At 36.8% G+C, this 23645-nt stretch overlaps 2 protein-coding genes across 3 annotated transcripts; both read left to right on the top strand.

Annotated features, from left to right (window-relative positions):
- The first annotated feature begins 227 nt into the window (after positions 1-227).
- On the top strand, positions 228-5644 carry LOC107778010 (3',5'-bisphosphate nucleotidase AHL-like). Its single transcript, XM_016598185.2, has 4 exons — positions 228-571; positions 3520-4204; positions 4512-4873; positions 5113-5644. Exons 1-3 carry the CDS (start codon positions 412-414, stop codon positions 4813-4815), a joined length of 1149 nt encoding a protein of 382 aa, XP_016453671.1. The 5' UTR covers positions 228-411; the 3' UTR covers positions 4816-4873; positions 5113-5644.
- Positions 5645-6988: 1344 nt separating this feature from the next.
- LOC107778011 (peptidyl-prolyl cis-trans isomerase CYP37, chloroplastic) lies at positions 6989-23618 on the top strand. Of its 2 annotated transcripts, none has more exons than XM_016598187.2 (12): positions 6989-7246; positions 8027-8292; positions 8374-8463; positions 9488-9583; positions 10170-10277; positions 10670-10719; positions 20532-20634; positions 21561-21614; positions 22544-22702; positions 22792-22914; positions 23040-23089; positions 23201-23618. In XM_016598187.2, exons 2-12 carry the CDS (start codon positions 8029-8031, stop codon positions 23313-23315), a joined length of 1212 nt encoding a protein of 403 aa, XP_016453673.1. In that variant the 5' UTR covers positions 6989-7246; positions 8027-8028; the 3' UTR covers positions 23316-23618. The 2 variants fall into 2 exon arrangements, with proteins under 2 accessions (XP_016453673.1, XP_016453672.1); XM_016598186.2 differs by having other exon boundaries at positions 6993-7246; positions 8035-8292.
- The last annotated feature ends 27 nt before the right edge of the window (positions 23619-23645 follow it).

Raw genomic sequence — 23645 nt, 5'->3', positions numbered from 1 at the left:
AAAAAAAAAAAGCTAAGTAAGAAAAGAATCAAAAGATCCTTAGACTTTGGCACTATGCACATTACCCTAAAGATGTCTACATTCATTGTGTAACATAAATCTTTTAATCAATAAACTAACATTCATTTTAATATTAAAAAAAAAGATTTATATGTCTTTGATGGTAGACGGCGAGTCAAAAAAGAAAAAGAAAAAAACAAAAATAAAAAGAAGATGCGAAACACAACTGACAGCACCACTTTTTGTGGAATACCGTGGCTGTGCTTCTCATTTTACTCTCTCGAAACCAAAACAAATGCCAATGCCATATAAAGCAACCCTCCACTTTACCAAATCTACAGGTGGGATTTCTGTTTTCTGAAATTTTTTCTCCATCTGGGTCTGATCCAAATTTGTTGGAATTCTCATCAAATGGATCATAATGAGAAATACTCAGAGGAGTTAAATGTGGCCGTCAGGGTTGTGCATATGGCTTGTGCTCTCTGTCAAAAGGTGCAAAAGAGTTTGCTCTCTACCACTTTTGATGATGATGTTAAGTCCAAGGATGACGATTCTCTTGTTACTGTTGCAGGTGCTTTTTTGTTTTTTTTCTTCATTTTTCTCGTATTGGGTTTCTGCAGAATGTTTTTTTGTTAATAATTTTTTTGTTATAATGGGGATTTGAACTCCATCCCCGGCCCCAAAGGAACTAGTAGTTTTGTTTTTTAATATGAAACTCATTTGTTTCGCTAGAAATTTAGCAGCTTTCTTTAGGTGTTGATAGCACACCCTGAAATATGGCTTTGTTTTTAGTGTTTTCTCATATACTGGGAGCTTAAAAGTAGGATTGAAGTTGTAGTGGGAAAAGGATGATAATCCCGAAATTTGAGTCCTCATTTGAATTGGATACGCAATTGGGCCATTGTCCATTAAGGGATAGACGTAATGTTGGTCTTGTCAACCGATTTTATCCGATGCATAGTAGGCTACACGGATAATTTTGCAGAGTGAGCGAACAAAGTCTACATTGAAAGTTGATAAGGAAAAAAAAAACTACATATAAGGTGTAGGAATACTCTTAATGCTAGATTGTTTAGAAAAATCATGCACACTTGGCGCAGAGTGGATAATATCTATCATGTTAAGAGAATTTTTGGGTTGCTAGCCCAACTAGTGGTATTAGAGCTGATGGTTCGGTGAAACGAGTATAAAGATGACATAGTGATGCGTAAAACGAGCCGACTTGATGTATTTGCCCATCTACAGCCCAATTTACTACTTTTACCGTTATTTGGATATGCACACAAAAGAAGAAGCTTGTGGGCTTTGGTGACCATAAATACTCAGATGATGGAGATGATGGATGACACACAGTGAATCTCCAAATAAGTCCATAAATCTTGGTGATGGATCATGCTACTTAGTTCAAGGGGAGATTGTTGGATGTGCGAATCGGTACTCTTAGTAGTGTGAGGCTCTCCGAGGGAACCTGTGTGAGTTTGATCCAAAACGGACAATATAACACCATGTTAAGAGTATCTTTAGGTTGGCTTAGCTTGACATATTCAGCTTGAAGCTTGTAACTACTTTCACACAAGGCAAGAAATTACTGCATTTGATTATGTCTTTCACCACAAAGAAGACTTCGTCAACAATGCCTATGCAGGAACTATGTCTTTATTAGTTAGACTTCATACACTATATAAACAAATAGTTGAAGCGTGCGATAGAAAGCGGAAAAACTACGTATACAGTGTCGGCCTATTGTCATAATTCAGGCTTGTATATGCGTTTGGCCATTTGGGTCTTGGAATATAGTTGTTTTAAGGGCTTTACCCTCTATTTCCAAATTCAAATTTGTTCCGTATTATTGTAAGTGGTATCAACCTTACACACACACACACATATATATATATATATATTATTTGTTAGAAAATTATAATTTAGACAAACATATTTAAGGAAATATTTACGAAATGGTATCGGATGATACCCTTGCTAAAGGGTCTCTAAGCCACTGCTCGTCAGCATAGCTGTTTCTCCTTGGAGTCAAGTAATGTTAGTGGAACACCATCTACAACACGATCCATTAACGTGCAATAGGAGTTGGCTGAATGTGTCACAAGCCATGCCGCTTCCATAGATCGTACCTTGTTTTTATGGATAGAACTCATGACATGATTGGATAGTCTGTTGAGTCTGTTAAGACTTCTTGTATAAATAGCACATATTGCACTACGATGGATATAATGCAATCATCACAGAACCAGTCAATCAACTTCAGTTCAATTATCCTTTGTCTTTCAGTCTTGTACTTGCATTATTTACAGCATGCCTTATACTACTTTTGTCGCTTCTACCTTAGCCAAATGTTGTCTAGTCCGCTTTCCAGGGACAGATTTAACTTGTGACTCCTTAGCCAGGACGCTTTCTTGAATAAGTTTGGGAACCTCCATAGGAGAAGCAAAGTTCCCTTCTCTACGTCAATCATCTGATTACAAATGAGAATCATGTGGAAACGAAGGGTTGGCTACTTCTAAATTTTGACGCAACAAAGAGAAAGTAAGAAGTAGCACAAGAATGAGATAAGAAACAGAAGAAGCTTTGATTCTCTGTTCTCTTTTTAATTATTATATAAAGGTGGTTTTCGGGGAGCTTGCGCACACCTCTATTACTCTCCAGGTAATCATTACCTCCAACCAGCTCAAATAGTGAGTAACTATACCTATGAAGACTTAGGCAGATGAAAAAGAATCACTTAGAGTTTTTTTTTTTTTTGCCTCTACTGGGATCTGAACCCTTGTCTCTCATGGTTTCATCGCACTTCATTGACCTCTAGACCATACTATTGGGATTCTTACCGGACACAAAAACTTCAGTCGAAAGCTTCAGTCTGTTGTCGTCTGCTCTTAATACGTTATAACTGATCTTTATGCTTAAAAAGCACTTTGAGTTCAGTGACATTGCATGTTTCGAAATGACATTGCATGTCTAAGATCACAAGATTCAGAAGTGTATTTTTGGTGTGTTATGCACACTTAAGTTTAAGATCACAAGATTCAAAAATCTTTATTACAATCTTAACCTTTGTGCCTAGTCAAACTAAGACACATGTAATGAAATGGAGTAGCTTTTTTCTTCTTCTTTCACTGAATAGAAGAAATCCAGATGCTTCAGTTTTTATTTTGGCTGCTTCACAATTTAATTTTGGATGATTTTCCAGTAACACTACTCCAGTGTCTGATGTCTGATGTCTCTCGATTATGACTTTGTAGGAGAGCAAAACAGCATCTCTAGATTGTTTGCTCAGACTTTCTAGAATTGTTACTGGATTCTGATAGTGTTTAATAGAAACCTGGCACCTATAACGGGCATATTGTCTGTTTTGTTTGTTTCTACTCCTTAACATATTCAGCATGGAAGTTCTCTTACTGTTTCTACCTGCAATTGTGCATTAATATTTTCATGTCTTCATTTCTTATAGAATATGCATAGATTGCCTCCATGTCTGCTAAGTACTCATTTTGTTTGCATGGATAGATTGGAGTGTGCAAGCAACTGTAAGCTGGATCCTTTCAGATGCTTTTGGCAGCGAAAATGTCTCCATAGTCGCTGAAGAAGATGTGCAAACTCTCTCCAAGTCTGACTCAGCAGGTCTGTTGGGTAAAGTTATTAGCACTGTTAACGAATGCTTAGCAGAAGCTTCCAAATATGGTCTAAAAAATCCTGAGGAAGCCCTGGGGCCTTTAGAAGTTCTTGAGGCTATTAGTCGCTGCAATTCAAGTGGCGGTCCTCTCGGTAGGCATTGGGTTCTTGACCCGGTTGATGGAACATTGGGGTTTGTGCGTGGAGGTCAATATGCTGTGGCACTAGCATTAATTGATAATGGAGAAGTTGTGATGGGAGTGCTAGGTTGTCCTAATTACCATGTAAAGAGGGACCGGCTTAGTAACCAGAAGCAAAATCATATTGCATCAGATATTTCAATGCACTCATCTGATGTTTTGGAAGTAGGATGTGTGATGTACACAAGGAAAGGTACTGGTGAGGCTTGGGTGCAGCCACTTGTTTATGGGGATAGGAAATTTGAGTGGCCAAATTTTGCAAAACAAATTCACGTCTCTTCAATTGATGATGCCGCATTGGCAACTTTTTGTGAGCCAGTCGAGAGAGCCAATTCAAATCACAGCTACACTGCTGGACTTGCTTGCTCTGTTGGGCTTAGGTTTGTTGACAATCTGTCTCCTGTAAACTATTGCCTGTTTAGAGCCAGTCTCCAAGAATTCACTTAGTTTCCAAAAGTTAAATTTGTAGGTTGACTAGCTCTTTCATTAACTGCACTATGAAGCTCCTTCCTTCTTCCTTCTTGAAAATGTAGACTCGTTCCTATGTGTTTTTGGGTCAACAAATTACGCTTGTTTATAAGAAAAATATGTTAATATGTTACTCAAGAAGAAAAATAAATACATGTTGATATGTTATTTAAGCTTTGTGCGAATAGTGTTCTCTAACATTTTATTATCAACTGGCAGAAATAAGCCCCTCCGTGTTTATAGCATGGTAAAATATGCGGCCATAGCACAGGGAGATGCTGAAATTTTCATGAAATTTGCAAGAGCTGGTTACAAAGAGAAGATTTGGGACCACGCAGCTGGTGTTCTCCTTGTACAAGAGGCTGGCGGTGTTGTAACCGATGCAGGAGGGCGCTCACTTGATTTTTCTAGAGGGATATACTTGGAAGGTCTTGATAGGGGAATAGTTGTTTGCTCCGGCGTTAAGCTGCATGAGAAACTAATTGGAGCTGTTTATGCCAGCTGGGATTCCTCTAATCTATGAGCCTCCCTTTTCTGCTCGACAGTCGGTGATGGAATCCTATCTTATTACGCGCTTCCAGGTAAAGTCCTTTTCTATAATTTAGCGTCTCACTGAATTGCATCTGCTTCTCTACGTTAAATTTCATAAAACCAAAGATCTCAGAGTGCCAATGCCCAACCGGAGTTTAGATTCCTATGAGTGGCTTTATGTTTGTTCACTTGATTCTTGTAGTCTCATTATTGGGAAATTATATGACCACTGCAGGTGGTAAATATTTTGTACTATTCTCATTTAAATTTTAAAGTGGTAATATTTCAGGTGACAAACCTTTGCAAATGGAGTTCGCTTTTGCAATGGTTCATGAAGATCCGTGTTTGCTCTGGGACGACATTGCGGACTGGTTATCAAGAAACAGGTAAATCTGAGGCTAGTGTTGCAGAGAAATGTTTCCTAAATGGCTGGTTAGTTTACCAAAAGGCAGAAAATCTGAGGCTACTATACTGCAGAGAAGAGTTTGCTTGTCGTTCTGGGATCGTGGAGGGGAAACTTTATTGCTTCAACGACCAAGTTAAAAGTACATATATGTTCCAGTCTTCAATCCCCTCCCTTAACGAAGATGCAAAAGAAGACTGTTGCTGGATTCTGATACTATTGGTAGATATCTCAGTTTTAAAATGGATTAGAATGTCCAGTAACCCGATTTGACTCATGGGAACTTTTTACCATAACATAATCCTTTTATCATTTATGTATTCCATTGACACACACACACACATTTTAATTTGAATACAAATCTACAAATTGAGACTTGTATCATTTAAGAAAGCCTTTAGAGCTTTGTTCGACTTTGAAAGTCTGAGGCTCAAAATCTCTAGTTGCCCATATTTACGAATTTTGTAGTAAATGAATTAAATAAGTTCAATTAATGGGGGCTTATTTTGTTCAAAACCTAATTGGTTCTGTTGTGTCACAGAAAGCTGAACGTGTCACTGTACGGGTGTAGAAAATCACACCAAACTAAAAAGTCAAACCAAACCGATTAAAAAACGCGACTAGGTTTGGTATTGAGTAAAAAAATTTGAACTAAACCGACATATAAATATATAATTTTAAGATTTATATAGAATTTTCTTTAAAATATGTCTAGAAATATTTAAGATTATCTTGCGGAATATAATATTTAATAGTATATGAAGTGCTCCATATTTATTAACCTTAAATAATGGATTGTATGATCACTTTCTCATCAAGTATTGCTAAAATGCGTCATTGTCTTTGTTCTTCCATATTCATATCATATGTTAAAATATCATATCATATATCTTTTTCGAATGTGAAGTGATTATTATTATTATTTGGGTATCATATTGATTTTTATGTTTAATTACTAAATTCGGTTAACCTTAAAAGTGTACATCAAAACATTATTGTCAGGTGACTAAAAAAATAACTATTATGTGTTACTAACAAAATTCTCTCATACGAATATTTTAATAGATAATATGTATGTCATTTTCTATATTTTTACTAAATATATATGTACTTGTCAAAAATTTAACAAAGTAAGATTGAAATAATATTTAAGTAACAAAAAATTCGAAAATCCAAAAAATTTGATAAAACCAAACCAATCCAGATCGATAAAATTGGTTTGGTTTGATTTTGATAAAAATCGAATCAATCCGGTCCATGTACACCCTACGTCTAAGTAACAAGAAATAACTTTGTTGTAAACGAATTGAATAAATTGTTCTCAAGATTGTAGTAGATAGCTCGCACTAAATATTTACAGAAATTAGAATTTAGATTCCCAAGTTGTTCCTACACCTCAACCAGTCAGCACTTCTCTTGTCAAAACACTCATATTTTCTCATGAAAATCATCAGAAACTACTATTGTGTATGTTACCTGTTGGGGTGACGATTTTTGTTACCCATAAACGATATTGAAACAATGCAGAAAATACTTTAAAAATATCAACAAAAAAAAAATGGACCAATTTGCAATATCAATTTATTAGTTTTAGTAATTGATAATCAGACCTTATGTCAACATGAGCGAATATTTTATATTACCCTTTTAGTTTAGAAACAAATATATTTGTGTAATAAGATAGTAGTGGCTTTCTTGCTTTATTTTGGCAGTATTTAAAATAAAGGAAAAATACCACGTCATCAGTAGAAAGATAAAGGATAGGCATGGACAAGGCGCGCCAAAAACCTCATCTAACAACTACCAGGAACTCAACTCTCTGTCAATGGCGTACCCTTTATCCTGTTCTACTATCATCTCTCACAGGGCAGGGTCCGGTAGTTGTTATCTCCCTCGTTCTCTCAAAAACAATGCCTTTTTCCGTACCCACCTCGTGCTTCCACTCAGCCCACTTCGTAGTACAACTCCAGCAAGACAAATTTATGCTAGACTCACTGTCCCAAAGAACAGTGCTTCACTGGTTAGTTCAATACTAGTCTAAATTTATAAGCTTAAATTTTGTGATTTTTTTTAATTCTCCCTTTGTGCCGTCTACTCCTGAGCTGAGTCATGAGTAGTTTGGGATTATTGTACTTACTACACTTTACTGAGATATAATTTGGGCAAAGGTTTACCTTTTAACAGTTTGATCCAGATGAAAGCATAAGCGACTACGGAACTTTCTTATCAGGACAATCTGCACAATTGCTATTAATCCTTGCCTAAGATTGATACCATCCCAAATTCTCCCAAGTGTGTGATAAAGTTAAACACTTTGAAGATTCTAGCCAAGGCATTTAATGTCTTCGAGGATAATTTTATCCATATAATTAGTTTACGAAGAAAAATGCAAAGTGTAACTTAGGCTATGTTAAGTCCTACGAGGGAATGTGTGTGGTTTCCTTATATGGTCTTGGCTAATCCTCTTGGGTCCACATCTTATGTTATCCACACTCAAGTTGTCCCATGGGCATGTGCGCGGGGGGAGGGGGGTGGTTAGTTTTAAGTCCCACATTGGTTGAGGTAATGGTTTGTGCTGTCCTTATACAGTCTTTGAGAAATTTTCCTATCATGAGCTAGCTTTTGGAGTTTGAGTTGGGCCCTATCCATTTCTTCAACGGCTATGATTTTTCTGATTTTCCTTATATTTTATTTTCCTTGGGACACTAGCATGGTGCATTTGTAACCATATTCCGCACGCTTCAAGAATGATGAGGAATACAACTTTTATAACCCTCTCAGCTCCTGAATGGGTTTTCAGTCATGCAGGAATTGACAAAGAGGCCAACTACTCCGTCCATTTTGTTAACACATTTGGAGAGTACAATGAAGCAATTTCAGAGTTTAATGGCTGTGATGCTTATCTTTATTGAAATTGCATCTCCAATACCTTTTTATGAATGGCAAGTTTGGCCCGTTTCTCCTGCTGAGGCAGTGCTTTATTCCCCTGAAACAAACATCCCAAGAACAGGAGAATTAGCTCTCAGAAGAGCTATCCCCGCCAACCCAAATATGAAAACTATACAGGTGACTTATTTTTGTCTTGCCAATATATTTTGGTTTAGCCAGACTCATGCAGTATCACCATTCCTTTTTGTTTAAATGCAGGATTCTCTTGAGGACATCTCGTACTTGCTGAGGATTCCACAGCGGAAACCATTTGGAACAATGGAGGGTAATGTGAAGAAAGCGCTTAAGGTATTGCTTTATATTTTTGTTTGCAACCAAATTAGATATAAAACAAGGTTTGGTCCTCTACCAAGGTCCCCATTCTTCGATATATTCCACAGCCATCCAACGGAAGTATTGGGTGTCAGGCCATTTCCAAACAATAAAGAATAGAAGAGAACTTTTGGGATAATACCCTGCATAAAATAGCTGCTTATTTACTTTTGTTTGCCAGAAAGATCCTCAACGGTATAAGGAAGGAAGAAATTTTTCCTTTCATGTTATTCTCTTAAACCATCCATCAAATAGACTTATAGCAGTAGAGAACTAAAAGAGTTTCAAAGATGTAGACGCCACGTGCCAACTGATTGTAGCAGGTCATTTGGTTCTGCATATAAGAAATAATATCTACTTATTTTAAAAGGATGTGAAGGTATGAAATACTCTTATTCTGTGTCTGATTCAGGTTAGGTATAGGGTTGTAGTTATGTTATCATCTCTGAAAATTATACCCTTAATTTAGATAATCATAATTGAAGTACATATTAAAATGAAAAACTAGTTGGGATGGTGAGGTTGGGTAGGGGGATTGTAGGAGTTAGGTGTGGGGAGAGGAGAGGTAGATGATCAAGCCAAATCGTTTCCTTCTACGTCATGAAGTTGTCGTGATCTCTCATCCTCCAATGGGATACAAATAATTCCATTGCCCTTGAAGCGAGATAATAATCTGGCCTTGGACTAAATATGGACTAATTGGTTTGAACTGTACTCCATTGGTGTAAGTTTCAACCTAATGACGGATCTTAATCTGGCACTCATTTGCTCCCTCCCCCAAACCCCCCAACCACCCCCAAAAAATAAATCTTGTCGCATATATTAGAAATACGCGGCCCCTAAAGATAAGCTGGCAGGGATTCCTTTTGTGCAATTTTGACCTATAACAACCATTCTTTTTAATCTCCCATGTATGTGAAGTTATTACATTCATCAAATGTGAAACCGGAACTATTTCTGGTTTCAAGTACATTATTCTAATGCTTCAATATCTCTTCAGATTGCAACAGATGAAAAGGCATCCATTTTGGCTAGCATACCAGCTGAACTGAGGGATGAGGGTTCAGTCTTGTACGCTTCTCTTATAGAGGGAAAGGTAAAATGAAATAACGAGAATTGTTTAGTTTAAAAGTATTTTTGGTTAAAGGACTTCATTTTACGTTCCAGGTTGTCACAAACCTGCACCAGTGTCGAGGTTCATTCTCTACTAGCTACATTTAGGCCCCAAAAGGGATAAAAAGAAAGAGGAAAAATTTTAGAAACTCGGAACTGTTATACATGTGATCCTTTAATTGATTGAACCAATAGCAGGGATGTCTTTCTGAACCAGGAGCACATTTGTTGTTGCTTTAGGGATTATGTTTTGTTGCAGAAGTTTGTGAAAATCCTATGCATTTGTGATAGTACATTTTCGGTTTGCATGATGATATTCCAGTGATAGTACATTTTTGGCCTATGTTGCGTAGACTCTCCAAAATGTTACTGCACCCGTGACGGATCCTCCAAAAATACACTACTTTTGCAGGATCCAACAGGCATCCAACGACATTTTTGGAGAGTCCGAACAACATAATTTTTGGCTGTCTCATTGATTTCTTAAATTTCAGAAATCATCTAAACAGATGATATGTTTTAACATAAACCTACTGCGATTAAGATGACTTTCTCGTTTATCTTGTCAGGGTGGATTACAAAACCTTCTACAGTACATAAAGGATAAGGATCCAGATAAAGTATCAGTTGGTCTAGCATCTACACTAGATACTGTTGCGCAGCTGGAGTTGTTGCAGGTATTTATAAGCTCCTTTATACTTTAAACACCTTTATTACTACCGCACGTGACATTTATAAATGACGCCCATAAACGCTGTTACTCTTTTGTGGTGAAATGGAGCAAATCAAATAGTGGAAAGCACAGCTGATGAGTCCACATTTACCGTTTAGAGTAATTTGCGCTTTTGTGGAGTTTTAGTAAGCAATAAGATTGTTATTAAGGTTCAAATCTTGCAGTTAGGAAATTTTCTTGCGCATTGAAGAATATAACAAAGGGCAAAGCTTGGGGCAAAGAGCCTGTAGCATCAAACTATCCAAATCTCTCATGCATTACGATTTTTAGAATATTTAATTCGTTAATTCAATAATCAGTGTATGACAATATCTCAAAGACATAATCTCTCTACAGGCCCCAGGGTTATCATTTTTGTTGCCTCAGCAGTACTTGAAATACCCAAGGTAAGGCTTCTCATGATTTCTCTTCTAAATATAGCATTTAGAGTTTAGGCACCTAAATTGCTTTGTTTCTCCTCTCTTTTTTTTCTCTTTTTTAAGTGATAATTGTGGTGTACGAGCGAGCTTGTGTGCACCTTGACTTTCACCGAGTACGTGCTACACTTCCACCTTCATTGTGCTCTGTGTGTTTGTGTTTAGACAGTCCGTTATAATAGAAGTTAAAGAGGGTATGTATGCTCGTCGTGTTCTTTATATGGACATCTGAGGCTAGGGGTCCATTCCCTTGACCCGTACTGATGAGAATTTGACTCCACGAGAAATTGAGGAGAGACGTGATTGTTTTTTGATTCTGTGGATATTTTTACTGTGATACAAAGGCATGGATTGGTAAACAAAAATTGTCCTGTACACAGTGGAAAGTACAGGCACATCGCAGATGCACCTGTGTAACTCCTTTTTTATCCTTTTTGAATCGCTAAAGATGAGTACTTGCTTCACAAGCAGCAGCACCAAGGATTTACCGCTTATATATAAAAGTTGGCTGGAAGTTGATGTAAATTGTAAGGATTCCAAAAGGTCCAGCACTATACCTATATCATTTACAAAAAAAGCCTTGCACTAAAACTTTAAATTTGAATGCACCTATACTTAACAAAAGTTACATTTTCTGATTTCTCTTAAAGAACCTTTGGTTTCTTTCTAACCAGTCTGTTCCAAATATACAAAGAGGAATGGTCTTCAAAATCTGTTTTCTGTTTTTTCCCAGCCTTCGCCCTGCCAACTGCACAGAGCTTGCTTCAAGTTTCCAGTCACTACCACACTGCACTCCTTAGAGGCTAAAAAACATGCATCAGATTGGGCAGACATATTTACGGAGTAGCATGATGGGTTTTACAGTTTCTGAGTGTCCTTGCAGAGAAAGCACCAGCTGCACAGATGAAAACCTCCTTTTTGCAGGTTATCTTGTCTCAACCATGCTTCACGTATGGCTGTCCAATCAAAGCATGCCACTTTAGTTTGAGCCCTTCTGTAGTCCCTGTTGTTTCTGCTCTAATAGGCATGACTTCGCTGAGAATTTACCATCCTTCTTTACTATCCATAAGAGGGAATCTTTTTGTTGTGCATCCAGAATTACTTCTGAGATTCTGAGCAATGAATAATGTTCCATCCCTTTCATACAGCGTAGAGCAATAGTAGTGTTTTGCTGATTCCCATGCTATACTGGAAAGATTCTGCCAGAGTGTCCTCCCCATGCCGTTTGTGCAGCCAAATCTTAATTCTTCTTCCATTAGGAATTACGAGTCTTACTTTTTTCTGGAACTCACTCCATAAACATCTGATGCGTTTCCAAATGACACACACCATGAGAAGAAGTGACGGTTAGTTGCCAGCAGTTCTGCATCCCATGCTTATGCTTGATCACCTCTTTCCACAGTTCATTCCTTTCATCATTAATTCTCCAGTCCTCTGACTGTTGTGGAAGCCAAATGTATATAGTGTGAATAAGTCACAACTACTATACCAAAAATTATGATAGCCACCAAATAATAAATAAGACAATAAAGCAACAATAAAAGGAACACCAGAATTTACGAGGTTCGGCCAATTTTGCCTACTTCCCCGGACACAACCAATATTTTATTCCACTCCAAAAATACAAGTGAAATAATACTAAAGAGAAGATACAAATGCCTTAAGAAGATAAGAACGCAAATGAGAGGTGTGTCTAAATCCTAAACATTTGGCCTTCTTTTATAGGGTGAAGTACCAATTGGTACTTCATCGATGTGGGAGTTCTGCCACTCAACAAATCTCCACCTTGGCAAAATTCTACATCTTCAATTTTCTCTCAATAACGAATTTTGGTTGTGTCTCCATTTTCAATCTTTAGTGTTCAACAATGTTGATCAAATCCAAACAATGTTGAAACTTGACCGCAGTCACCACTTTTGTCAGTATATCAGCGGGATTCTCTGTAGTATGAATTTTCTTCACCATGGCTCCACCTTCTTCTATGATTTCTCGTACGAAATGATACCGAACATCAATGTGCTTCGTCCTTGCATGATAAACTTGGTTCTTCGCTAATTGAATAGCACTTTGACTATCACACAAAATTGTGATACTTTTTTGTCCAATACCAAGCTTTTTTAGCAATCCCTGAAGCCAAATTGCCTCCTTCACAGCCTCTGTAATAGCCATGTACTCTGCCTCTGTTGTAGACAAAGCAACTGTTGACTGCAAAGTAGACTTCCAACTAACTGGTGCCCTTGCAAAAGTAAACACATAACCAGTAGTTGATCTTCGTTTGTCCAGATCACCCGCAAAATCTGAGTCACAATATCCAACTACAGATTGATTGCCTTCCTGCTCGAAAACTAACCCAACATGTACAGTATTATGAATATACCGTAGAATCCACTTCATAACTTGCCAATGCTCCTTTCCTGGATTATGCATATATCTGCTAATAACTCCAACAGCTTGTGAAATGTCAGGTCTCGTACAGACCATTGCATACATCAAGCTACCAACAACATTTGCGTATGGTACCTTTGACATATACTCTCGTTCAGCTTCATCTTGGCGACATAGTAGTACTTAGCTTAAAATGGGGAGCAAGTGGAGTACTAACTGGCTTAGTCTTTTCATCTATGCCAAAACGTGTAGTACTCTTTTCAAATACTCTTTCTGAGATAAACAGAGTTTCTTTGAACGTCTATCTCTTATTATCTCCATGCCAAGAATTTTCTTTGCCTCACCTAGATCCTTCATCTCGAACTCCTTCTTCAGTTGAATCTTCAACTTATCAATTTCTTCCGAATTCTTGGAAGCTATCAACATATCATCAACATATAGGAGAAGATATATAAATGACCATCTTTAAGCTTGCGCAAATACACACAATGATCGTATTTGCTTCTCTTGTACCCTTGCCACAACATAAACTTGTCAAATCATTTGTACCATTGTTTAGAAGATTGTTTCAATCCGTATAACGATTTTTCAAGTTTGCACACCATATTTTCCTTTCCAGCAACTTTGAATCCTTCTGGCTGAGTCATATAGATTTCCTCCTCCAAGTTTCCATGTAAAAATCCATCTAAACTAGTTCCAAATCCAACTGTGCTACCAAAGTCAACATAATTCTAATGGAGTAATGTTTTACAACTAGAGAAAACATTTCATTGTAATCAATTCCCTCTTTTTGAGCATATTCTTTGGCCACCAATCTTGCTTTGTAGCGAACATCTTCTTGGTTAGGAAATCCTTCTTTCTTTGCAAATACCCATTTGCACCCAATTGCTTTCTTTCCCTTCGGGAGATTGGCCAATCTCCATGTATGATTCTGATGAAGGGACTGTATTTCATCATTCATGGCAATCCTCCACTTATCTTCTTCTGAACTTTGGATTGCGTCTTTATAAGTGGTAGGAACATCATCAGCTACAATTGAGGTGGCACAAGCAACCATCTCTGTAAGACGAACGGGTTTTGTTATTGTCCTTTTTGGCTTGCTGGTTGCTATTGATTCAAGTTGTTGTTTAGGTTCCTGAGTTGGAATCTCCCTCTCTACTGGCTCTTCTTCTAGAGGATAATCTTCATTTGTTTCCTCCTCTGCTTCTTGTGTACGAAAAATAAATTTTCCCTCAAACTCCACCTGCTTAGAAGCACCCTCATTTTGTTTGGTATCTTCTGTTACCTTATTTACCATAGCAGATTCATCAAAGGTAATATCCCTGCTGAATATTACTTTCTTTGTCATAGGACACCATAAGCGATATCCTTTGACTCCAGAAGTAATCCCCATAAAAATAGCCTTCTTTGCCCTTAGATCCAATTTTGACTCTGTCACATGATAATATGCAGTTGAGTCAAATACGTGCAAAGAGTCATAATCTACAGCAGACTTTCCATACCATTTTTCAAATGGTGTTTTGTCATCAATAGCAGCAGATGGTAAGCGATTAATAAGGTGACATACATATGTAATTGCCTCAGCCCAAAATTCTTTGCCCAAGCCAGCATTGGACAACATACACCGTACCTTCTCCAGCAAGGTTCGGTTCATACATTCTGCCACTCCATTCTGTTGTGGTGTATGTCTGACAGTGAAGTGTCGGACCATGCCATCATTTTCACATACCTTATTGAAATGATCATTTTTGTATTCACCTCCATTGTCTGTGCGAATACACTTGATCCTCCTGCCTGTTTGATTCTCCACCATCGTCTTCCATTTGAGAAAAATTCTCAACACTTCATCTTTGCTCTTCATTGTATACACCCACACTCTTCGGGAAAAATCATCAACAAAGGTTACAAAATAGTGTTTCCCACCAAATGAAGGTGTTTTGGAAGGACCCCAAACATCAGAGTGTACATAATCCAAAATGCCTTTAGTATTATGGATCGCTGTACCAAATTTAACTCTTGTCTGTTTCCCTTTGACACAATGCTCGCAAAACTCTAAGTTGCAAACCTTTACTTCATTTAACAATCCTTGATCTGATAGAGTTTTCAAGGATTTTCCTCCAGCATGTCCCAAGCACATGTGCCATAGTCTTGTTGCTTCTGCCTCTTTTTCGTCACTGGATGTCACTGTCGCTGTCCCAATAACTGTACTACCACGATAACGGTACATGTTATTGTTTTTCCGATTGGCCTTCATTACCCCTAGTGCACCGGAACATAGTCTCATCACTCCATTTTCTGCAATGATTTTGAACCCTTTTGATTCTAGGGCTCCCACAACGATGAGATTCTTCTTCAAATCCGGTACATATAGAACATCTATTAATGTTCTGATCATTCCATCATGGTTCCTTAATCGTATTGAACCAATTCCATATGAGGTAAGAGGGTTGTTCTCCGCTGTGTGGATGACTCCATATTCTCCTTCTTGAAAATCCACGAACCAGTCCCTGTTGGGACACATATGATAGCTACAAGTCGAGTCCATCAACCATATGTCTGATGATGTTGATGACTCTGTTGTAACTAATGAGAAGTCTGAATCATCACAATCAGCTACATTTGAATCCATAATGGCCTTTCCATTGTTATGTTTGGCCTTATTCTTCAACTTCGGACAGTCTTTCTTCTAGTGTCCCTTTTCTCGACAAAAGGCACATTCATCTTTGCTGGGTCTAGATCTTGACTTGGATCTTCCCTTCCTTGTCCTCGTTTGATTTTGAGGACGACCTCTCACAATAGTGCTTCTCCTTCTCCGCCCTTCTGTTTTTCTCCTTTTCTTTGTTCATAGCTTTACAAAGCCGAACAAACTTCTCCGAGAGAAATTTCATCATTTCCATGGAGTAGAGTAGTTTCAAGGTGCTAGTGACCCCAACAACATCAAGGCCAAGTCACCATCATCAAAAGTTGCATCCATATTTTGTAAATCTGTGACCAACTTATTGAAACTGGTGATATGTTCATTCATCGTGGTACCAGGAACATATGTGAAGCAAAACAGTCTCTTGTTCATGTACAATTTATTTTGACTATTTTTCTTCAAAAATTTATCCTCCAGTGCTTTTCATAATTTACTTGCAGAAGTTTCCTTTGTGTATGGATATTTCTGCTCTCTAGCAAGGTAGGATCGAATGGTACCACAAACAACACGGTGGATAATTCTCCAATCTTCTTCTCCAATAACATTTGGTCTTTTTTCTTCAATGGCAAGATCTAGCCCTTGTTGAAAAAGGATATCTAGAACCTCGCCTTGCCACATCCCAAAATGTCCTGACCCGTCAAAAATTTCTACCGCAAATTTCGCATTTGACACAATTCTTGTCATAAGCGAAGATGCAAATGATGACGTATTGTTGACACTTGATGTAGTTTCTTCTTGTTTATTGTCTCTCATCGTTGACACAAATATTATTTAATAGCTGACGACACAAATCAAGATTATTTCCTTTCTGGTGTGGAAGATCAGACTAAGCTACAACCACAGAGCATACTCAAACAGAACCTTGACTCAGTTACCAAGATAAATCTTTTCTGATGTGGAAGATCACACTATGCTGCAACCACAGAGCATACTTAAACAGTATCTTGGCTCTGATACCAATTGTTGCGGAAGCCAAATGTATATAGTGTGAATGAGTTACAACTACTATACCAAAAAATATGACAGCCACCAAATAATAAATAAGACAATAAAGTAACAATAAAAGGAACACCAGAATTTACGAGGTTCGGCCAATTTTGCCTACTTCCTCGGACACAACCAATATTTTATTCCACTCCAAAAATACAAGTGAAATAATACTAAAGAGAGAAGATACAAATACCTTAAGAAGATAAGAACGCAAATGAGAGGTGTGTCTAAATCCTAAACATTTGGCATTCTTTTATAGGGTGAAGTACCAACCAAAATTGGTACTTCACCGATGTGGGAGTTCTGCCACTCAACAAATCACTAAGATTTTGTTGTGTAATCTTAGGTTTTTGACACCTGGTTCCCGCTTCTTGTCTTGCATCAATCTTTGCCATTATACCAGATGAATCTTCCGTCCTGATTTCTTACTCAGAAGAGTTCCTCTGCTTATCTTTGTAAATTGTTTTTCTACCTTTGCTGGGATAGGTATGACTGAAATCAACTTGGCAGGGATGCCATCAAGTGCACTACTCACTAGTGTCAGTTTGTCACTGAAGGAGATACTGCTTCTTGCAGGAACTTACTTTCTCTCACATTTCTCTGTAACTCCTCTCCAAACACTTTCGTCTTTAGCCTGGATCCTAATTGTAGTCCAAGGTATACTGTGGGGAAAGTTTTTAACCTTATAGCCGTTGTCTCTGCTAACTCCTGAATGTTTTGATCTGCTTTGACTTAAAACCTAATAGTATTCCTCTTCAAGTGTAATAGCTGTTTCTCTTCTGCATCACGCAAAACCAAAGTATCAACATAAAGAATATAAGAAACATCCACTCTATTGCCTTCTGTGTTCCTAATATTGAATTCTTTCAACCAGTTTAATTCCAAAGCGTTGCGAGTTTCAGGCTAAATTTTCCATAGCCAGTATAGATGGAAAAGATGATGATGGATCACCTCTTTTCAAGCGTCTTTGTGGTGTGGAAAAGCCTACAAGAGAGCCGTTAATGATAATTGAGACTTCTAGCTGATACTGATTCACCTTGAACAGTATAAACCAGAGTACAGTTCACTTGAGACTGAGAGCTGATGTGGATTCACTTTGAACAGTAGAAACTTGAGTATAGTTCACTTTAGAGAAGATTTCAGCGCCAAAATATTTGCAGAAATAACATAGGAGTGCAGGGATAACTTAGAATTTTTTTTGAAATGTTGTAACTCCCAGACTAGTTCACTAAATGATACACATGATATGTTAAGGACAAATATATCTGGATAAGAACAAATTTTCCTAGAGGGAATAGGAGTAATAGGGAAAGAAAGAATACCTAACTACCTCAATTTGGCACGATATATTCCGAGCCCACCTGAACTATTTTTGGTCCTAATTACCCCTTAACACTGGACTATTTGATATTCTGACCCCCTGGGCAAACTCTGTCTAAGAAGGTGAGAGACACACGCTGCCATGTGAATTTGTTTGTCCATGTGGCATTTTAAAAAAATAACATATTTTTTTTATCTTTTTAAATTCATTAACTTTTAGGGGGCCAAATTTGTAAATAACTTGGCTGGAAATCCGTTATTTAGGTTGAAACTTTTTCTATTTGGCTAAAAGTAATGGATTTTCAGCCCAGGTTTTTACAGATTTGTCCCGAAAAAGAAGAAATACACATTTGAAACAAATAGTCATTGCATCTAAAGAAGACATAAAAAGAATACACACTTGGAACTCTATTATTTGGCTTGACTTTTTTTCTATTAACCGAAAAATAATGAGTTCCAGTCAAGTTTTTGTTGGATTTGTCCTGAAAAAGATTAAATACATAGTTAAAACAAATAGTCATTATATCTAAAGAATAAATAAAAAGAAATACACAGTTGGGACTCCATTGCTTTTGCTAAAGCTTTCTAATTTGGCTATAAATATTGGAGGTTCAGCCAAGTTTCTTTTATAGATTTGGGTCGAAAAAGATGAATTGCATTGCTGGAACAAATAGTCATTGAATATAAAGAAGAAATAAAAAAGAAATACAAATTTAGGGTAATATATGCATTATATACTATGAAGAATCAAGAAGAAATACATAATCTAAACAAATAAACTATTGTATATGACTGTGTGACTATTAACGGTTGAAGAATACCCCACCTGGAAGTTAATTTTTTTTATTTTCTTCGCTCTTTCGTGTCTTAAAGAGAGTATATCCATGCTCTTTGTCATGTCAGCATGGGTTAAAGGCTATCAAATGCCCAAGTCCAAGGGGTAATTAGGATTACGAAAACTTTAGGTGTGCACAGAACCCGTGCCTAGTTCACGGGAGTAGTTAGGTATTCAGTACTCTTCCACAGGGAAAAGTAAATTTCATCGAGATAAAATTGAGTAGCATTTGTGTAGGTTTCTTCCAATTAGCAATAAGACAATGATATAAGAACTTTGGTATGAGTAAAGCAACATTTCAACAGGGTGACCCTTCCATAAAGTAAGTAAAGCAACCGCTTTAGGCCCCATATTTGTGGAGGCCCAATTTTTTGTTACATCTAATAGACTATGTATAAGTTTAAAAAAAGTTCTGTAAAGTGAAAAAGTTTGATTTCTTTCTTTAAGAAATATAGAGAAGAAGGATTTGCAACTGTTATGATTTCTACCAAGGAAATTGCACTTGAAATGAATATCAAACCTAAATTTCGTAAGAAACGTGTGATATATAGGAAGTAATAATTTGATGCAAATGTTGATAATTAAATTTCAAAATTTTTCGAAGAGTCTCTTAGAGTTGATTGCTTTTATAAATAATAGACAAGACTATTTTTTCACTTCAAAATAGATTTGAACAATTCAAAGCATATGAAAATATTTTTGGTTTTCTATTTGGCAGTAAAAACTAAGATCACTAGATGTTGGAAGTTTGAAAAAATTAATCTAGAATGTTCCTTAAAGCATAATAATCAATTCGATATTGATGGTTTAAATTTATTCTCTGAATTAAAAGTATTAAGGAAAATAGTACAATTAGAAGATAACAGTTTAATTGATACATTTAATCAAATAAAAAGATTTAGTTCTTTTTCAAATACCTAAATTTCTTATGGAATAATGTTAATAACTCATGTTACCGTTGCTTCAGTGAAAAGATATTTTCAAAATTAAAATTGATAAAATCTTACCTAAGAACAACAATGTCACAAGAATGGTTAAGTGGATTAACTATATTGTTAGTTGAGAAATACTTATTGGGAGTTATTGATTATAAGAAAATCATTAATAACTTTGTATCTAAGAAAAGCTATAAAAAATAGACTTCAAATAAATAATAAAAAAAAAAATTAAAAAGTTAAGGCCCTTCATAAAGTTTGGCTTTAGGCCACAAAATTCGTCGGGCCGCCCCTGCATTTCAACTGCTCGTTATAAAGTTAGTTGCTTAATGACAAATATGTACAGTACATTGATTATAGAAACCGAGGACACTACATATGCATGGTTATTGTGCCTTGTTGACACTTATGGTAGCTTTTGTATATCCAAATGTTCACATTATGATTCCTTAGCTCTTCAGCAGCAACATTATGCATCTTTATTGAAGAAAACTTGAGTTGGGGTATTCTTTTTAAAGCACCACGCATTCAATTTATAAGCAAACCATGTTCGAGCAACTACATAATGATTTCTTCAGGGAAGATGGTTTATGTTCTATTCTTCTACTAAATACGTCAGGCTCACAGGGAGAGGAATAGTTGAATTTACAGTTGAGAAAGTAGATGGTTCAACATTTTCTCCTGAAGCTGCTGGTGTAGCCAAAAGCACTGCAAAGATTCAGGTATGCTGGATCCTTTACTTGAGTGTCAGATTAAAACTGTGGTGACCTAGGTGGATGTCATGAAAACCTCTTGCACTGCCTATTTCTTTGTTTGATCTTTTATTCTGAATTTGATAATTGGCACACGGGGGCTTTGCACTTCACCATTCCCGTTCTTTTGGCATATTCTCTAGTAGATATCTGATGATTCTATTCAATTGTCCAAAACAGCCCCATTCTTTCAGCGTATGCACCAAGGATGGCATAAAGGAGAGCTTTCATCTATTTCCTGCTTTGTCTTCTAGAAGAGCTATGTTGATCATATGAGTCATCTTTTGCAGAGTGAATGCATATCATTGTCATCATCATCAGTTCCTTGTACTTTTCTCATGAATATTCATTTGTATGCTACACTGCGTCATTTATTAACATTACTATCCTCTCCCCTTTGACAGGAAATTGATTACATAATCATTTCAAACAATCTTTTCCTAATTAAATAATTCATTGTATACTAAAGTTTTAAGCATCAGTTCAGACCTTTCAGTTAAAAGATAAATACTTATGGAAGTTATTTGCTAATGACTCAAAACATATCACTTATTTGTTACCTTGAATATTAACCATAATCTCATGCAATTTCTTTAGCTTGGAAACATTATTGCAATTTAATCAATCTGGAAACGGCTATACTGTCTCTTTCTCTTTATTTGAACTGCCTATCGTATATTGTGTTTTTGAAATAAAAAGTATGTTTCTTTTGTATGATGAATTATTCCCCAATTAAACGCTTACTTCGGCTTTTCTGAGGGGGGTGACAATTTGTCGTATGATAGAGCCTGCAGCAGAGGAGAAAGTTTTTTATTCTACTATTATAACTTATAGTATTCTTCAGACACATATTTTGGTCAACACAAAAGTATTAACTGTATAATGACACAATGCAGGTTGTTTTAGATGGGTATTCAGCACCACTGACAGCAGGGAACTTCGCAAAACTGGTAAGGTATTGGAATCTCACTTAATCCTTGTAAGTACTCATTATGCAGCATAACAACAACTATGCCTCATCTACAAACTAGTTGGGGTTTGCTATGATCCTCGATATCATTTTGATCCATTTGGGTCCTTTCCCTTCCAATATCAATAATTTGTCTTTTAGGACAGATTGAAGGATTATAGCATGATGTCTGAAAATATTCAACCACCTTTAAGTGATGAGCTGAAGCACAATGCTCTTCTTGCATCTTTTGGCTTGTAACGCTCTGTGTTTGTTTAGTCCTCAACGTGTACATCAAAAAAATGTAGAAACTGTTTTAGTTCTTGCATATTTACGTCTGCTTTCCACCTGACATGTTCATGTTTTGACATGTTCATGTTTTCCTTCGTTTCCATCAAATGACATCTACATCACAAGGATAAGGACCTTCTTTACTACTAATAATTTTGTCCTGTCTTTTCCCCTTCGAAGACTACCCTGTACTTCTGTTAGACAAACTGATCAGACTTCAGGGTACACTTGAAGCATGTCCACACGTGATGGTGGTTTTTCTCCTTTCTTTTTCCCGCATCTTTCTTCTTGGGACTAATAACTGCTTTAGTTGAAGAGCATAGAGGTCATAATTTCCTTCCTATAGCTCTAGATTATCAGCTTCACATTCTGCTTGAATATGGAAAACCATCATAGTGATGTCTTGAGGAGTTATGTTTTTTGAATTCTCGATTATGTTACACTTGCTGACCCAAGATGAGTGCTACCGGTCCCTGACATTTCAAGCTACTATCTCACTGTGATCTTGTTCAGATATTTATATCTTGTTATATATGGATTGTAAAAACTTGCATCCTTGAGACTTCTCATCTTTAGATTTATTTGAATAAGAAATTCTGAATTTTCTGTCATGATAACAACAAATCTATAATTCTGTAGGTGATTGATGGGGCATATGATGGGATGAAGCTAACTAGTGCCAACCAAGCAATTCTTTCAGACAGTGAATTGGGAAAGGCCACAGGTTATAGTGTTCCCTTGGAAATCAAGCCATCCGGACAATTTGAGCCCCTTTATAGAACAACTTTAAGCGTTCAGGTATGCATAGTTTCATGGATTTTAACAGACCACTTTGGTGTTTATTTCTGCTGCGCTGTGCTTATGGTTTATTCCTTTTGTTATGGAAGGATGGAGAGCTGCCTGTGCTTCCATTATCCGTTTATGGTGCAGTTGCAATGGCTCATAGTGATGTATCAGAGGAGTTATCATCACCAAGCCAGTTCTTCTTTTATCTTTACGATAAGAGAAATGTAAGTAGTAATTCATCAGTATAGACTATTCCTGCCTTTCTTCTTGTTTATTCTTAAAGCTACCACTTGAATCTAGCTATAGAATATCGCCACCCAACTTATCCAATTAAAATGTTGTTTTGCAGTCTGGTTTGGGAGGTTTGTCATTTGAGGAGGGTCAATTTTCCGTTTTCGGGTATGGTTTCTTCAAATTTTTTTGTCAGATAATTTGCGAAAACCTATTGTATATTCAACAAACCAGTGATTGTAGATGTTTTAATGGTAAATCGTGTCTTATGATGCATAGATATACAACTATCGGGAGAGATATCCTTCCCCAGGTCAAAACTGGTGACGTAATTCGATCTGCGAAGCTGGTGGAAGGCCAAGACCGCCTCGTCTTACCACCCCAGGAGAACTAACCTTCTTGACTCAATTTTTTGAAAAAACTATATCTCATTTATTGTTGCAGATCATTAGTACCAAAAATGGCTGCTGCTTCTTGTAAACATAACAGTGGAGTATTTTATTATTGATGTCTTACCACTTTCACTACCTTTCTCTGCAATTGGATCTGGCTTTGCTAGAACATGATAATGTACAGTACATGGGGCGAAGCTACACTTTGGCAAGGGTGGTCTTTGTCGGAAAATTACATTGCCCATATAGGTAAAATATCATGTTTTAGAGGTACATAGTATATATTGAACACCCTTTGTTGGAAATTTTTTTTTTACTTCTTTCAAGTTTGA

Source organism: Nicotiana tabacum, chromosome 8, assembly GCF_000715075.1.
Source record: "Nicotiana tabacum cultivar K326 chromosome 8, ASM71507v2, whole genome shotgun sequence".
Lineage (NCBI taxonomy): Eukaryota > Viridiplantae > Streptophyta > Magnoliopsida > Solanales > Solanaceae > Nicotiana > Nicotiana tabacum.
This window is presented reverse-complemented; position numbering and strand designations above follow the sequence as displayed.